The sequence below is a fragment of the Cervus canadensis genome, chromosome 28 (assembly GCF_019320065.1).
Source record: "Cervus canadensis isolate Bull #8, Minnesota chromosome 28, ASM1932006v1, whole genome shotgun sequence".
In the NCBI taxonomy this organism is placed as follows: Eukaryota; Metazoa; Chordata; class Mammalia; order Artiodactyla; family Cervidae; genus Cervus; species Cervus canadensis.
In genome coordinates, this window is record NC_057413.1 from 19,520,655 (window position 1) to 19,534,035 (window position 13,381).

The 13,381-nt window shown below is 46.7% G+C and overlaps 1 protein-coding gene across 1 annotated transcript; it reads right to left on the bottom strand.

Annotated features, from left to right (window-relative positions):
• Positions 1-5: 5 nt before the first annotated feature.
• MCCD1 (mitochondrial coiled-coil domain 1) lies at positions 6-1,420 on the bottom strand. The gene is made up of 2 exons (XM_043449855.1): positions 1,237-1,420; positions 6-500 (listed from the first exon to the last, which is right to left on the bottom strand). The coding sequence occupies exons 1-2, from the start codon at positions 1,396-1,398 to the stop codon at positions 171-173; spliced, it is 492 nt and encodes a 163-aa protein (XP_043305790.1). The 5' UTR covers positions 1,399-1,420; the 3' UTR covers positions 6-170.
• Positions 1,421-13,381: the final 11,961 nt, after the last annotated feature.

Sequence of the window (13,381 nt, forward strand, 5' to 3'; positions counted from 1 at the left end):
GTGTCTATAAGCGTTCCATCCCTTTATTGGATTTGGGGTGAGGTTGTTCTGGGACATAATCCAGAGTAAATTCCTGTGGGCACTGTGTGCCCTGCTGTGAGCTGAGGTCAGTGGGAGGTGTTGAACTGGGATGTGAGTGTAAAGACTGCAGAGGCCATGACTTCTCATGACTATCCAACTTCTGGCTCTTTTGTGGCAGTTTCTTCTGTTTTCTTAGGGCCTGGGAGAGCCTGGGATGTTGCTGATCCAAGGGCTGGGGAGGGTGACGTGCAGTTTTCAGGGCTGGAGGGTGAAGGGGCCACTGGTGGAAAGCTTAGGCGACTTCTCCCAGGCTCTCTGTGTCTCCGCATCTGTTCCTTTAGCTTCTGTGTCTTGAGCACCAGGGCCTGGGCTTCCCAGGCCCCCTCTTGCCCTTCCACCAGGGCCTGGTACAGCTCCAGCTGCTGCTCCAGCAGCTCCTCCGCCTGGGCCAGCTCAGCTGTGGGGCGGGGCTGGGGCTCCTGGGGGGGTGGGGGCAGGGCATTAGGGAGAGGTCATCAGCCAGGACTGAGGGCTGAGGCTCACTGGAAGGGAGGAATTCTACCTCAGCCCCATTAATTTGAGGTCATCTTACTGCAGAGCCAAAGCAGTTTCCTCTCTTGGGCATAGTCCTGGAATGGGGTGTGGGGGGGTGGTAGTTAGAGATCACGGCCCAGGGGCTGTAACTGGACTTTAAGGTGCATTTGGGAAGGGCTGTCCCAACCCTCCTGAGAAATGATTAACTGTTAGATGAGGGGAAGTTACTCTGTTCAAGGATTCTGTGAACTGCAAGGAGGGTAGGGTGCAGATAGAGGGTGTCTTGGGGTCGCGAGTGCGGTGGGGGCAGGGAGGGTGCTTTAGGGAACTGAGGGTTGGGACTAGGCCACAAGCGTGGGGGGTGGGGGCATGTGCTGTGCTGTGCTTAGTCGCTCAGTCATCTAGGACTCTGCAACCCCATGAACTGTAGCCCTCCAGGCTCCTCTGGATAATCCATGGGGATTATCCAGGCAAGAATACTGGAGTGGGTTGCCATGCCCTCCCAACCCAGGATCTTCCCAACCCAGCCATTGAACCCAGGTCTCCTGCACTGCAGGTGGATTCTTTATCATCTGAGCCACCAGGTCTGCTTTCCGCTGACCTGTGGTGACATGGAGGGGATTCTCTGCCCCCTGGTACAAATTTGCCCTCATGCCCTCCACCTTCCTTGGTGCCACTTACCCTGGAAGGTGACATCTTCCCACTGTGTGTGGAGCTTGTCTCTTCTGTGCTCCTCCTGGGACCCTGGGAACAGCACCTCCAGGAGCCCTGAAGCGTGGGGGCCCAGGATGGCAGGAGGAGGTGACGGCAGCATCGGGAGAGCCAGGCTAGAGGGAGGACCATGGCGGGTGAGGCAGGGAGCTGTCTGAGCCACCTCACAGCCACCAGGAACTGGCTCCCTCCGGGCTGTGGCCTCGCTTCAGTGCCTGGCCCTGCCCCTGCCCTGCTCTGTTGCACCCACCCGCCTCCCAACCTGGCCCCAGAGTCCAGGAACTCAGGTTCCCTAGTGTGAAATTGTTCCTGCCAGGCAAAATTTGCTTTAGAACTCTGGTCCCCAGCCTACCCTGTCTTCTGTCAGTAATTGTTAGCACTGTGTTTCTTACTCATTCCTCTCAGTTCTGCAAGGGAGAATGAATTATGTTACTGCTTGGCAGATGAGGAAATGCTCAGAACTTCATTCAGCACGCACTCATTCAGCAAGTATGGGCTGGGACCTGCTCTGGGCCGGATGTGCTCAAGGCTCCACAGCCTGTTGGAAAAGCCTAGGTCTGCCAGACTTGAAAGCTCACACCCTTGACCTGGCTCAAGTATTTTCACTTTATTTCCCTTTCCTCTTCTTGCCGGTGACCTTTCTCTTGTCCCTGTTGTGCATTGTACATTGTTGGGGCTTGCCTCGTCTGTTAGGTCAGCACCGTATGCGGGTACAGGTTTCAAGCTTGGTTGAACTGGTGAGCACTCCCATCGAATCCGCACTAGAACAAAAGCCTTGTCCACTCACTGAGGCTTGTATACTAGACTTCCTGCAGTGTGTCCTGAAATGTCCTGTTGTGGCTAGAGGGCACAGCCATACCCCTGGCTCACAGAGTGGATGGTTCCAACTTTGATCTTCTAGGAAAAAATAGGTCCTCAGAAAAACATGCCCCAGAAAGCAAGGTTGCTGGACAGTGGACAGCTGCAGTTTCTCTCTGGGACATCACACTGAATTTGGAGGGAAGATGGCCTCTGCCATAGCGTGGGGGTCAGAGGAGCAGAGAGGGAGACCTTCCTGGAGGTCAGTGGTTCTTGAACTTGGATTGAAGCAACTTTAGATGAAGTCAGAGATCTCTGGGTTCCCCATTAGTTGGCAGGTACCCATTTTTTTGTGGAAAAAGAATGGAGAGTTCCTGTACGATTTTGGAGGAGAGAAGCCTTCCCTCTTCTCTCTCAGTGATTGGGTTATATGTGGGGGCTCATTTTTGAACTGCAATGTGTGCACAGCTTAAAGTCTTAATTGTTGAGACATAAAAGGCCCAAACTACTGTTGTTACAAATAAGGGAAACTAGTACAAGTTTAGACAAGTCACAAGTAACATTGAAGTGAAACTAAGCACATTTATAAATTAAAAGCAAGATTAGCAGCTATTAATTGAGAAACTTCTGGAAGACAGTCTAGATGATGCACTAGTAACAAAGTATCCTACCTGAAGATTAGCCATTTCAATCACCTGAATTTCTATTTAAGGTTATGAACTCCAAAATGGACTAACATCCAGTGATTTGCAGTAGGCAGTCCTAAGCCATGAATTATAGTAGAATCTGGATTTGGCTTTGTCTGTGAGAGCTAAAGAAAAGACTGATACTTGGATCAGTTCAGATCTATTGGATGAGCTGTGGATCTCATAGTCACGGAAACGAAGGGATGAAAATAGATAAATGTAAACCTAGACTTATGTTACTGTATATATATATTTTTGTTATTCCTGAGGGGCTAATAGTCTTTTTCTTTATGTGGTGCAGTTTTATTTATGTCTCATAGTTTTAATCAAATGAGAGGTCTGGCTTGGCCTCTGCAGGAGGGGCCTGTCTTCTGCCAGGGACAAGCAGAGGATTATGGGAGGTGTCTGGCACAAGGTCGAGGGGCTGCTCTGCTGATTCCACCTTTACTATAGCATCCTGCCCAGTGGATGGGCAGGCTTGGGGGGACTGATGTGAGTCACGTACCCTTTATGTGAAACCTGGGGAGATGGGTACTTAGGTATATTTAAGTTCACCCACTGCTTTAATGTGAGAAGTTTACTGAGAGGCACTTTTTGTTCCCGTCACAGGTGACCTTCATGGTAACTTTTCAAGAAAACTTTCTCATTTCACTTTTTTTGGCATGTGAATGTCCAGTTGTTCCAGCACCATTTATGTATTCTATTCCTGGGTTCTCTGTCCTGTCCACTGACCTACTTGTTTTTTTTTTTCACCAATACCACGTTGTCTTGATTAGCATAGCTTTATAGGAAGTCTTGAACTCAGGTAGGGTTTTCAAGTGTCCACTGACTGTTCTATAGTGTGCTGACTGTTCCAGCTCTCTGGCCTCTCCATATGCGTTTTAGAATCAGTTTGTCAATACAGGCATTCCTCGGAAATATTATGGGTTTGCAGACCGCTGCAATAAAGTGAATATTGCAATAAAGTGAGTCACATGAATTTTTTGGTTTCTCAATTTAAATATATAAAAGTCATATTTATACAATGTGTGCATGTGTGGGCTCAGTCACTAAGTTGTAACCCCATGGACTGCACCTCACCAGGGTCCTCTGTCCATGGACTTTTCCCAGGCAAGAATAGTGGAATGGGTTGCCATTTTCTTCTCGAAGGGATCTTGCCCACCCAGGGACTGAACCTGTGTCTCCTGCATTTCCTGTATTGGCAGGCAGATTCTTTATCTCTGAGCCACTGGGGAAGCCCATATATACTTTATACTGTAGTCTGTTAAGTGTGTAATAGCATTATGTCTAAAAAAGCAATGTGCATACCTTAATTAAAAAATAATGCTGTTGGAAAAATGGCGCTGATAGACTTGCTTAACACAAGGTTGTCACAAACCTTTGATTTGTAAAAAATGCCAGTATACTTTATTTTTTATGGAAGTATAGTTGAATTACAATGTTGTATTAATTACTATACAGCAAAGTGACTAGCTATATATATATATATTTTCATATTCTTTTCTATTATAGTTTATCATAAGATATTAAATATAGTTTCCTGTGCTATACAGTAGGACCTTGTTTATCCATTCTATATACACCAGTTTGCATCTGCTAATTCCAAACTCCTAATTCAACCCTCTCCCACCACTCTCACCTGATTCTATTTCTTTTTCATAGGTTCAGTTGTGTCATATTTTAGATTCCATATATGGATGATATCACCCAGCTTTCCTTAATGTTAACATCTATCAAAACTATGTTGAGATCAAGAAACTAAGAAGTTAAAATTGGTACAATACCATTAGCTAAGCTATAGACTGTTTGGATTTCACCAGTTTTTCCACTAATGTCCTTTTTCTGTTTCAGGACCCAGTCCAGGGTACCAGGCATTAGGTTGTCATGCCTCCTTAGTCTCCTCTGATTTGTTGAGTTTCTTACTCTTTATCTGTTTTCATGAACATTTTGAAGAGTACCAGACAGAACGTTTGGAGAATATCACTCAGGTTGGGTTTGTCTAATATTTTCTCATGATTAAATTGGGTTTATGGGTTTTAGGGAAGAGCACTGTAGATGTGAAAGGCCTTTCTTATCACATCATATCAAGGGTACATGATATCAACATGATCTTTATCTGCCAAGTTTCTCCACTCAGTAGTAGGTTTTCCCTTTCCATTCTCTATTTTTGGCTTCCCAGATGGCTCAGTGGTAAGGAATCTGACTGCCAACGCAAGAGACACAGGAGATGCAGGTTCGATCCCTAGGTTGGGAAGATCCCCTGGAGAAGGAAATGGCAACCCATTCCAGTATTCTTACCTGGGAAATCCTGTGGACAGAGGAGCCTGACAGGCTACAGTCCAAAGGGTCACAAAGAACCTGACACAACTGAGCGACTGAGCACACAGCACATTCTATTCTTTGGAAATGAGTCACCTAGTCCACACTCAAGGGGAGGGAAATTAAACTCCACCTCCTGGACTCGGGATTCTCTTCATATATTACTTGATATTCTTCTGTAAGGAAAGTGTGTCCTTTCTTTCTCCCTTTAAAATGTTTTCCAGTCATTTATGTATTTCAATATGAACTTGAATATTTTTTAAAAAATTTTATTTGTCTGTACCAGGTCTTAGTTGTGGCATGCAAACTCTTAGCTGTGGCATATGGGATCTAGTTTCCTGACCAGGTATCAAACTCTGACCCTCTGCATTGGCAGCATGGAGTTTTAGCCACTGGACCACCAGGGAAGTTCCTGAACTCAATATTTTTTATTTTGGGTTATAATCCAATATTATTGTTATTTTGCTGCTGAAATTGTTCCAGCTTTGTTCATAGGGAGCTTTTTCAGGTTGGCTTCTGTGTCCCTTTGACATACTCCACATTGGGGAATTGCCTTCCTTTCTGGCATTACAAGGCGTTCCAGGCTCATCTTGTATTTTTTTCTGTTTTAAGCCTACAATCAGCTATTTTTCTAAAGACCCATGGTTCCTTTTATTGGAGGGTGTTTTAGCCAAGATCTGGGTATTGAGTGCTCATTTCGCTTTTCTAAAGAGGACAGAGTTTCCAAGAGCTGCCCAAGCTCATATAGGCAAATGAGAGGCTGTCCTTTCAGCGCCACATTGGAGCTTATTTAGTGCAAACTTTACTACCCTACACAATGACCAGTTTTCCATATGCCTTCATTCCTTAAAGCTTCTGTTTTGTTTTTTTGTTTTTAGCCTGTAGGGCTGAAACATTAATAATTTAATTTCCTGATATTTGTAGACTTCCCTGAAAGAAAAATTTCAAGTTTCATTAAGAAGTTCCACTTACAAAAGTAGAGTGGGACGGCAGAGGGAATCAGTTACATTTTTCTTCCATTCCTGCCGCTATTTACATGTCTCTGGGCCGGGCAGGGCCTGGCGGTGGGGGCGGGGGGTGGGGGGAGGATGGCTCTCGGACTCTGAGAGAAAAATAATGATATGGAATCGCCTTTCCCAAACCCCTTGATTTCTGCCGCCTTTCTTGGTCACTTCCCCAAACCCCTTGATTTCTGCTCTGTCTGTGCCCATCCTCTCTCCCAGTCGTTGGCCTTTTCCTTCCTCCAACCTCAGCTAGAGCCCAGCCTCTTGCCTGGCACCTGCTCCTCAGGGAGAAGTGAGCCATTCTTAGCACTGGAGGGCAGAAGAGAAGAAGAGAGGTCAGGTCCTGGGGATGTGGGAGAAGGTGCCGCAAGAATCACTCATAGAGAATGGACATGTGGACCAGGGAGGGAAGGAGACGGTGGGACACACTGGGCGATCAGGACCGACATATATACACTACTATGTGTACAACAGATAGCTAGTGGGAACCTACTATAAAGCACAGGAAGCTCAGCTCCGGGCTCTGTGATGACCCAAAGGGGTGGGTTGGGGGGGGCCCTGAGAGGGAGGTCCAAGAGGGAGGGGATATATGAATATATATAGCTGATTCTCTTCATTGTACAACAGAAAGTAACATGACATTGTAAAATGATTATACTCCAATTAAAAAAAAAAAGGTTAGAACTGGAAGGGCTTTCAAATGAGGGTGAAATGTGAGTGACCAGAGGGCAACTGAGGACATTTCCAACGTCTCCATTGAGGGAAGGGAGGGCCCTTGGGTACAGCAGCAGAGAGCCTTGCCCGGGTCTGGATGAGATTCACCCCCACCCTCACCCATCCTCTGACAACACCTCATCCCACGTCACACTGAGGGGCCCCTTCAGGCCCAGGTGCTCCACCAGCCAGAGGTATCTCAGGTCTTCTTCAAGGAGGACCCCCACGGCAGCCCAGGTATTGTAAGTCTTGTCACCCCTCCACGGCGGGTCCCTGAGTCCTGAGTTCCTCGTCACTTCCGTCCCTTCCTGCAGCCGGGTCAGCACTCTGCCGACAGTTCAGCCTCTCAGAGCGTGATTGCCCTCAGGGTCCCCCTTTGTCGGTGACCACGACCCTGGGTGGACGGCGAGGGGGGTGGATCCAAAGAGAGATTTGGATTTCTGCTTGAGGCAGAGAGAGGGAGGGGGAGTCCCACCTCACGTCCTGCCCCACCCCCAGTCTTCCTCCACAAGCAGTGCCTTCTCCCTCCCCCGCCCCAGGACTTTCAAAGGCCAGAGCAGGAAAGAGAGACCCAGGACCCCACACCTTTCTGTAAGAAGTCTGTTCACAAGGGCGCCCACCTCCAATCCCACTGCAGTTTTACTGCCCACCTGGGGCAGTCCTGGGTATGCAGAGGGTGATCCAGCAACGCTCTTCCTTCACATATCTGCACGACTCGGTTCCTCACCTGCTTCAAGTCTGCTTAGCTGTCACTTCCATGAGGCCCACCCTGACCACCCTCTTTTAAAGCACCACCTCTCCCATCACCTTGCATTGACTGTTGACTTTGTATTATTTTTTCTCTGTATCCCCTATCATTTTCTAACATACTGTGAAGATATCTTTTCCCAAAGAGGACCTCAACAGCACCGCCCCACATGCTCTTTTACAATTGACCTCTCCATCCCCTGTCTACAGCTGAGGGCTAATTCCCGTCTTCTTGAATCAACAACCTGTAAGCATCAGGAAAGCAAGTGTTTTGCCTATTTTGATTAAATAGCCATCAGTCCTAGAACAAAGCCTGGCACAGAGGCACTCACTATTTGTGAAGGGATGAATGCTGTGACAAGATTCCTTAAAGCTGGGTCTGAGGCTTGGAAGAGGGGAGTTTGCTGGTGTTTGGTTTTGGAGGTTGTCTTAGTCTGCTCAGCCTGCCATAACTAAATACCCCAGGCTGGGTGGCTTAAGTGACAGAAATTTATTTTCTCACAGTTCTGGAGACTAGAAGTCCAAGATCCAAGTGCTAGGAAATTTGGATTCTGGTGAGGGCTCTCTTTTTGGCTTGTAACTATCTGTCTTTTCGCTATGTCCTCACATGGCTTCTCCTCTGTACAAAGTGGGGGTGGAAGGGAGGAGAGCACAAGTTGGTGTCTCCTTCTCCTAACTGCAAGCTTTACCAGACTAGGGCCCCACCCTTATGACCTCATTTAACCTTGAGTGTTTACGCTGCCATGTCTGACTCCTTGTGACCCATGGACGGTAGCCTGCCAGGCTCTTTGTCTGTAGGATTCTCCAGGCAAGAATGCTGGAGTGGGTTGCCATTTTCTACTCCAGAGGATCTTCCCGACCCAGGGATCAAACTCGTATCTCTTGTGTCTCCTGTGTTCGCAGGCAGATTCTTTACTACTGCTGCCACCTGGGAAGCCTACAAATGTAAGATGGGAAACCACAAAAGTCCTAGGAAAAAGCACAGGTTTAATACTCTTTGACAGAAACTGTAGCAATATTTTTTTTTGGATCTGTCTTCTAAGGCAAAGGAATAAAAGCAAAAATAAAGGGGAGCTAATTAACATTAAAAGCTTTTGCATAGGAAAGAAACCACCAACAAAATGAAAAGACAACCTATAGAATGGGAGAAATATTGCAAATAAAATGACCAGTAAGTTAATATCCAAAATATATAAACTGCTCATACAACTCAACATAAAAAACACAAATAACCCAATTAAAAAATGGGTGGAATACCTGAATAGACATTTTCCCAAAAAAGACATACGGACAGCCATAAAAAGATGCTCAACATCACTAATCATTAGAGGAATACAAATTAAAACCACAATGAGATATCACCCCACACCTATCAGAATGGTTATCATCAAAAGGAACACAAATAAATATTGGCAAGGATGTGGAAGAAAGGGAAATTCTGTAAACTGTTAGTGGGGATGTAAATTGGTGCAGCCTTTGTGGAAAACAGTGTGGATGCTTCTCAAAAAACTAAAAGTAGAACTACTATGTGACCCAATAATTCCACTCATGGATACATATTCAAAAAAAGAAAACTAATTGGAAAAGATGCATGCACCCCAATACTCATAAGCATCATTATTTATAATTGCCAAGGTATAGAAACAACTTAAGTGTCCATCAACAGATGAATGGATAAAGAAGATGTGATACACATATACAATGGAATACTACTCAGCCATTAAAAAGAATGAAAATTAGTCATTTGCAACGACATGGATTGACTTGAAGGGTATTATGTTAAGTGAAATAAGTCACAGAGAAGGAAAAATAATACTGTATGATATTATTTATATGTGGAATGTAAAAGAAACTAGTGAATATAACAAAAAAGAAACAGGGATTTTCCTGACAGTCCAGTGGTTAGGACTTGGCACTTTCACTGCTGTGGCCCAGGTCGAAGTGTGGCCTAAAATACAAGCGAGAAAGAAAGAAAAGAAACGGACTCACAGATATAGAGAATTAACTAGAGGTCACCAGTGGGGAGAGAGACGGGAATAGGGGCCAGACAAGGGTGGGGATTAAGAGGTACAAACTACTACGTATCAAATAAAATACAAGAATGTATTGTACAACATGGGGAATACAGCCAGTATATTACAATAACTATACATGGAATATAACCTTTAAAGTTATGAATCATGTTGAACACCTGGAACTTTTATTGTACATCAACTGTACCTCATTTAAAAAACACAATCACATGGAGGGGGTTAGGGCTTCAACATATGGATTCCGAGGCCACAACTCAGCGCATAAGGGTCTCCTGTGATGTGTGTTTGTTACCCACCAGTTGGTCTTGGTTTCCTGAGCCTCTCCTCTCTCAGTGCCACCCCGAACCCTTGGTCTTGCCACATAAGCACAGCAGACAGGCTGTGTCTGTATCTTACCCACCATCAACTTCCTCTGACCTCTCTTGGGCCAGGGAAGGGGGGTCCGTCTAGATTGCGGGGTCAGGGGTGGCTGCTGTCCAAATTGCAGCCTGGTTCAGCTGCCACGTGGGGGCTCTGGGGAACCCTTCCTTGGCTTGTGAGCCCCGTGTCTGCTCAGGCTGCTGTAACGGAATATCATAGAGGATGAGAAGTCCAAGATCAAGGTGTCAGCAGATTTGGTGTCAAATGAGGGCCCTCTTCCTGATTCACAGATGGCTGTCTTCTCACTGTGATCTTTCATGTGGAAGGGGAAAGGGAGCTCTCCGGAGCCTCTCTTTTATAAGGACACTTATACCATTTATGAGGGCTCCACCCTGGTGACCTGACCTCCCAAATGCCCTACTTCCAAATACACTGGGGATTTGGTTTCAACACAAGAATTTCTGGGGATACAAACATTCAGTCTATGGCACTTGAAGTCCTGGATCAGTCATCAGGGTAGAACTGAGACTTGGGGCTGGGGTTGCCGAGCTCCCAAGTTCAGGGGGTGGGGGTAGCAGGGAGCAGGGCCTGAGGGGTCCAGTCTGAGGGATCTGGGTGCTTGGGTCACCAGAGAGGAAGGAGGTGGACTCATCCCAGAGTCCTCTGGAAGTGAGCTGTGGAGGGTGTAGGGACTGCCACTAAGAAGTGGGTATTTTTGGTCATCTGGGTCTCATTGCTGAGGTCCCTGAAGCCCATGGTGGTGTCTGGCCCCCACAGCGTGCTGAGCACTTGATCCCCAGGCACCCCTTGACCTGGCATGGAAGCTCTGGTTGTCTAGGGGAGGGAGGGATAACTGAAGAACATGACAAGCCATTCCTTGAGGCTGGGCTCAGACATGGCAGTGAGGTCCTAGCGCAGGAAGTGGGACCCTGGAAACCCTGGGAATTTAATGCCAGAGTTGGTCCCCACAGGGACAGCCCAGCACCTGCCCTTCACTCTCTATGGCCCAGCACCCAGAAACCCTCTCCAAACAAAACCTGCAGGTGTCCCCTAGACCAGCCTTTCTCAGGTCATGCTCCTCCCTGGCTCCTTCCTCTCTCTTCCTTGTAACCTTCAACTCCTTGATGTCCTTATTTCTGCCCTACGCTCACTCCCCCTGGAGCATCGGCTCCTTCCTGAACCTAGCTCACTGGGAGCTCTTTCCACTCCGGGATCCCATCCCCTGTCCTGAAACGCACTGGACTGATTCCCAGGTGCAGAGGTCCTCCAGCTCAAGGCAGCAGCAGGAACAACCAAGCGATAAGGACTCGGGAGGTCTAGGTCCCATCTCAGGAGACTGAGGGCATCGTTTTTATTGTGGGGTCCACCTGGGACCTGGGAACCAGTGGTTATGGCCTGGAGGCACTGTGCTTTGAGGCAGAGTCCACGGTGACTCAGTGGGAAGGAAACGTGTGTCAGTGTGGAATTTGTGAAACACCTCATACTCGCCAGACTGACAGAGGATGAAGGCCCCCTCTTGTGTTTAAAGCCGTATTCCGGTTCCGGGAGCCGCCAGAGACCCTGGAGGGTCCTGGCTGAATAGGAGAGAGCCACGTCTCCTGTCCTGAGCCCTGTGGCCACACGGGGGCGCCAACACACTGCTCTGCGTGGCCTGGAAGGGTCTGGGCTCTAGATTAGTCAGAGATGGCTGACCTCAGGACTGAGTACCAATGTGGGGAAACAGCTTCTGAGCTGCTCTGGACTCCACTGGTGTCAGGGTCAGGGGTGGTCCAGGGACGGAAGGAGAATAGAGTTCTTATACTAACTCTGAGGTTACCACCCTTACCCTGTGACTCTCCTGCCTCTTGGTGACAACACCTGGGAAAATGGAAAAAAGAGCATTTTCTTCTACACTATTTCTTTTCAGTACTCCTTGATGTAGCAACAGTAACAATATCTGTATAAGTTTTTTCTCAGGAAGAATATGTGAAAAATTGATAAAATGCTCACCTCTGGCAGAGGACCTAGGTGCCAGGGATCTGGGGAGGGAGGAAAATTTTCCACTTGCAAGTCCTTTGGAATATCTTGAATGATTTTTGAAAAATATGTTGCATTAAAAATCCCTCTTGGGGGAGGGTACATGTGTATATCTATGACTGACTCATGTTAATGTTTGGCAGAAACCAACACAATTATATAAAGCAATTATTCCTCAGTTAATAAATACATTTTTTAAAACAAAACAAACAAAAATCCCTCTTGGGAATTCCTTGGCAGTCCAGTGGTTAGGACTCTGCACTTTCACTGCAGAGTAGCCCAGTTTCAATCCCTGATCTGGGAACTAAAATCCCACAAACCACAAAACATTCACACACACACACACACACACACAAAATCCCTCTCAGTAACAATAAGGAAAAATGTAAAGAAAAGAAAATCTATAAAAGAAAAAAATCTTTCTCATTTATGAGACTCTTTCCTATTTACTTGCAGTGCACACGCTGTGGTCCTATGATATGATTCAGGCCTCACATGTGTGGTCCCTCCAGCACTCGAAGGGTGTTCACACCTCAGAGCCATCCAGGCTGTTCTCTGGCCTGAGAACTTGATCTCCAGACAGCACTTCCCTCCCTAATATTCTCTTCAACTGTCCTTACTGAGAGCCCCTCCCTGCGTGGCTCACCGCATCTGGGTCTCCAGCCTCTCTCTACCCACTGCCCTGCGTTGATTTTATTTAAACCCTAGTTGTTGTTTGTTGCTAAGTTGTGTCCGACTCAGTGACCTTATGGACTGTGGTCCGACAGGCTCCTCTGTCATGGGATTTTCCGGGCAAAAATACTGGAGTGTGTTGCCATTTCCTTTGCCAGGGGATCTTCCTGACCCAGGGATTGAACTTGCACCTTCTGCATTGGCAGGTGGATTCTTTACCACTGAGTCACCTGGGAAGCCTCACACCATGGTCACTAATGCACATTTTCAAGAGCCGTTATTTCATTATTTATTTTCTCTCCTTCCTCTAGAACATAAGCTTTATGAGCACAAGTGGAGAGACCTTGGTTGTTCACAGCTGTATTCCTATCTCCTTGAATAGTGCCTGGTTGTTGCTTTAAAAATACTTATTGAGTGAATGAATGGGTGAGTGAATGAATGAGTTAGTGAGTGAATGAATGAGTGAGTGAATGAATGCGTGAATGAATGCACAAGCAGCCTGGTGCATTCACAGACACACACTGCCAATCACCAACACACACAATACTGTCACCCACACTGACACATACACAGAACACACATACACACATTGTCACACTCACACATTCTCACATGCACATACTCTTGAAGCCGAATTTTCATTCAACATTAGGTTGTGGACATTTCCCATGCATTATTATTTCTAAAAGTTTTCTCCAACTTTTGGTGAAACATTTCAAAGATATCTCAAGTTTGAAAGAATAGTACAATAGCCATCCTAGATATA